The sequence below is a fragment of the Fonticula alba genome, assembly GCF_000388065.1.
Source record: "Fonticula alba strain ATCC 38817 unplaced genomic scaffold supercont2.47, whole genome shotgun sequence".
Classification (NCBI taxonomy): Eukaryota; order Rotosphaerida; family Fonticulaceae; genus Fonticula; species Fonticula alba.
Window position 1 is genome coordinate 753 of NW_009243017.1, and position 4,323 is coordinate 5,075.

The following is a 4,323-nucleotide window of genomic DNA, read 5'->3' on the forward strand; positions in this document are numbered from 1 at the left end:
GGGCCGCTTGTCTGCGGACCCCCCCGGGGGGGGGGGGGCGAAGATGGCCGGCATGTGGCACCCCCCCGGCCGCCCACCGCGGGCCCCGGCTGGCGGGCCCAAAACAGGGAGGCCATGCCTGGCACCGGGCGGCCGGGGCCGTGTGCCGGGCTCCCCCCCCCCCCTCCCCCCCGAGCGGGTGCCGAGCCGTGGGCGCGGGGCGTGGGGCGGCGGACGCGCGTGCCCACGCCGCCGGGCCTCGCGGCAGGGGATTCCATTGTTTTCATTCCACCCGCGCCATGCCTGGTGGGAAGATTCCGGCGGCGGGCGGCCGCGGCGCGAGCCCTTTCCGGATCCTGCCCCTGGATATGGGGCCGCCTCGGTCCGGGGGGCGGGAGGGGGGCCGCCGTGCGGCCGTGGCGGCCGGCGGCCGGGCGGCCGCGGGAGGCGGGGGCAAGATCGCCAACCCCGGCCGGGTCCGTGGCCTGACCGAGGCCCGCCCGGGGCCGGCGGATTTGCCCCGAGCACATGTCCCCGGGAGATTGGCGTCTATCTGTGCGCGCCGGGGGCGCCGGCGCCGGCGCCGCGCGAGGGGGGGGGCGGGCGGGGGCGCGGCGAGGCCACGAGAGCGCCGATCCGGCCCGGGCCACGAAAGCGCCAGCCCGGCCCGGTGCCCGGGCCTGGCAGCCTGGATGCCGCCGCCGCCGCCGCTGCCGCCGCCTCCTCCCCAGGGGGCCGGCCGCCGATTGGGCCCATTCCTGGGCCGCGCCGCATGGCTGGCCCCCCCGCTCCCCCCCCCCCCCTTCGCCGGCTCATGTCCATCCTCAGGCCTGCTGCCTGGCCGGGCCGCCGGGGAGGCGGGGCCTCACGCGGGCGCCACCGCCCGCGGCGCCTATTTGAGGCGGTGCCCGGGCGGGGGGGACCCGCCGCTGGGGGTTGCAACTGCTCTTGCCCTCTGGTTTCCTGTGTTGATGCACCCTCGCGCGCGCGTCTGCCACTGTGTGTGTGTGTGTCTTTTTGTGCCCTTGCCTTGTTCCCCCTGCCTCGTCCCCGCGCTCGACCCCGGTGACCGGCATCCCGCCCTGCCTCGTCCGCGGCCCGCTGTGCCGCCCCGCCTCCGGCTCGTCTGCCGCCCCGGCGCCTGCTGCGCGATCCGCCTGCGCCTGCATTCCCCCCCCCCCTTCCCCCGGCCCAAGCCATGGGTGTCATTTCGCTGCAGCTGTGGCAGCTGCTGCTGGTCCTGGTGCCGGTCAATGCGGCCATCAGCTTCGCTTCGGCGTCCATCTCCTTCACGGCCTGGAATTTGATCGTCCCGCTGCTGGGGTCCATCTTCGGCATCCCCCTCCGGGTGTGCGGTGCGTGGCCGGCACCGGCGCCTGCTCCATTTCCTTCGCCCCGCCGGCCGGCCGCGGCGCCCCCCGCGCGAGACTGACATGCGACACCCCCCCCTCTGGCCGGCTCCGCGCAGTGCTCCTGTCGGTGGTGACGGACATCGTCAATGCGCTGGTGCTGCTGGTGCTGAATGTGCGCCAGCAGCTGGTCGACGGCAAGGTGGGCATGCTCCTGTCGTTGGTGGGCTTCGCGGTGACCGCCACGTGGGCCCACTGCGCGCCGCACTTCCTCGAGCAGAATGTCGGCGTCGTCGGCCAGACCCTCTACATCCTGCCGCTGATCATGGCCACCGGGTTCCTCATCCGGGCCGTGGTGGCCAGCGTGCAGGCGTCGCGGGCGCGCCGCGCCAAGATCCAGGAGACCGTGGCCCCGGAGCTGGACACGGTCCTGCCGCCGCCGCCGCCGCCGCCGTCGGCAAAGGTACGCACCCGGGTCCGGCGGGCAGCGGGGGAAGGCCGAGGGCGCCGGGGCCGCTTGGCGTCGGGCCATGTCGCTGACAATCCACCATCCCGGCCGTGGCGCTGGCCGCAATCGGGGGGGCCCCCATCCGCCGGCTGCCGCGCGAATGGGCACGCACGCGCCGTGCACGCCATGCCCCCCTCCTGCCTGCCCTTCTCCCCCCCCCCCCCCCCCCTTTCGGGGTGGGCCGGCGGCGGCACGCACAGCCGATGGAGGACCTCGAGATGCAGGCCCTGGCGACGGTGGCCGAGGGGAAGCTCCTGCCGCCGGTGGCCACCGGCCCCGGGCCGGAGTCCGACCTGAGCGACTACTCGCCGAGCTTCGGCTCGGACAGCGACATCACCTCGGTCGGCTCGCCGGACTCCCTGCACGGGCCGCTGTCGATCGGCGGGTCGGACGACCTGCTGTACCCGGCCGGCGGGCAGGTGGTGTGGCCGGCGGCGCGGGCGATCAACCCCCGGCCGGGGCCGGCGGCGGGCGCGAGGCCTGGGGCCCGGCCCGGCCGCCCGGCCGCCCCCGAGGCCCCCCCGGCGCCCGGCGTGTCGCTCAGCTGGTGGGACAAGCTCCTGCTGCCCCATGCGCCGCTCATCCGGTGGTACGGCCTGGCCAAGACGTCGCGCATTCCCCTGCGCCTGGCCCTGGTGGTGGCCAATGTGTCGATCATGTCCTCCCTGAGTGGGCTGCTCTTCTTCGGCGGCGGCATGGTGATGGCCGTGGCGCAGGGGATCTTCCTGCGGGCGGACATCCGGAGCTGCGCCGCCACCTCCTCCATGATTACGTTGTTCGTCATGCTCGGGGCGCTGTCGGCCCTGCTGCGGTACGTTGCGCCGCGGTCGTCACTCTCCGGGCGGGGGGGGAGGGGGGGGGCAGGCTGCATGTGTGCATATGGGACTGACACCGGGCCGCGCTCGGTGCCGGCATCCAGCGACCCGACCGGCGAGATCTACACCTTCGACCTGGGCATGATGGTCATCGTGTCGGGCGTTTGCTCGACCCTCTTCACCCTGCTCGGGCACCTGTGCATGCGGCGCCTCCGCCAGCAGGACCTCTACTATGTGATCAGCGCCATTCTCTTTGCCATTGGCATCGGGATCCTGGTGCAGCAGTTGCTCCAGTAGGAGGGGGCCGTGCCGGGGCGCGCGCCGGCGTTGTATTCCCATCCTTTCGCCTTGTCCCGCGCCGTGGTGGCTTCCCTTTTTTTTATCCCCCCCCCTGTCCTTGTGCGGCGCGGGGAGGCCTGGTGTGCCTCCACCTGTCGAAGAAAATACCGATCTACCGTGTGTGTATGTGTGTTTGTTCCTGCTCGGGGGCGAGGGAGGGGGAGGGAAGGAGAGAGATCCCCCGGGTGGGTGGGAATGTCCCTCCCCCTTGTGGGGCGGGGGCCGAGGCCGGGAGGTGGTGCGACCCGGGCAGGAGCCCGGGGGCGAGGGCGGCCGGCGATATACAATGGGATCCCCCCCCCCCCCCCGTGTGGGGGGCCGGCCGGGGGCGGAGAAGGTTGCGCCGCCGGCCGGGCGGCCGTTGGCCATTTCGGGGGCACGCATGCGGGCAGAGGCCGCCGACAAGGCCGGGGCGGCCGGGGCTCAAAAGATGGCCAGCCACCCCCTGCGAGGGGGAGGACACGGCGACCAGCGGGCCCGGTGTGCTGGAAATATATGTCTGGCCCCTTCATATGTGTCCTTGACCGGCGCACGGGGAGGCCCGGAAATGTGCGCCGGCGCGTGTGGCGCATCTTCCTGCCCAAACCGAAAGGGGCAGCCTGTTAAGGGGGGGGGGCGCGTGGGGGGCGGCGGCGGCGGCGGCGGCGGAGAATGTGTGTCACCCGGTCGCGCAGAGGGGCGGGGGGGAAAAAAATAAAACACAACGGCCCCCCCCCCCCGTGGGCGGCGGTGGCCGGGGTGGGCGGGCGCGCCGGGCTTCGGAGCAAAAAGGGGCCAAACATTCATTTACCCCGGGCCGGGCCGAGATTCCGGAGCCTCTCCCGATTAGTATAGTGGTGAGAATCCCCGCCTGTCACGCGGGAGGCCCGGGTTCAATTCCCGGATCGGGAGCTCTTTTTTGTTGCCGCCCGGAGCAACCGGCCCTTGTTCGCGGCGGTGGTGGGGGCGGGGGGCTCATCCACACCCGCCCCCGGGCGTGCGCAGGCTGGATGGAGTGAGCCCCCGAGAGAGTGCAAAAAAGCAGGGCGGGGTGCGGGAAAAAAAAAACCCTGGCATGTCCCCTCAGACGTGGCGCGTCGCGGCTCCGACCGCGCGTTCCCCGGGGAGCGTGTGGCCGTCTTGCCTCGGCAGGGGGACCGAGAGAAGGAGGGACGCTGGCGGGCCGGGCGCCTGCATGGGCAAGCGGCACGTTCATTGAAACGCTCGGACTGATTCACCGAGGCTTGTTCTCCGATATGGAGATCACGCCTCGGAAGAAAGCATTTCGTCTCGAGAGGTACAAGAAGGCAAGCGATGACAATAAAGCGCGCGCGGTCTTGTTGGGGGAAGCAAA

General features: G+C 72.8%; 1 protein-coding gene and 1 non-coding gene across 2 annotated transcripts; both read left to right on the top strand.

The window, feature by feature from the left end:
- Positions 1 to 915: 915 nt before the first annotated feature.
- Positions 916 to 3,116, top strand: H696_06271 (hypothetical protein). Its single transcript, XM_009500013.1, has 4 exons — positions 916 to 1,334; positions 1,448 to 1,791; positions 2,037 to 2,647; positions 2,756 to 3,116. The coding sequence occupies exons 1-4, from the start codon at positions 1,178 to 1,180 to the stop codon at positions 2,946 to 2,948; spliced, it is 1,305 nt and encodes a 434-aa protein (XP_009498288.1). The 5' UTR covers positions 916 to 1,177; the 3' UTR covers positions 2,949 to 3,116.
- A 693-nt stretch (positions 3,117 to 3,809) lies between these two features.
- On the top strand, positions 3,810 to 3,881 carry H696_06272. Its single transcript has one exon. It is a non-coding gene; the product is annotated as a tRNA-Asp (tRNA).
- Positions 3,882 to 4,323: the final 442 nt, after the last annotated feature.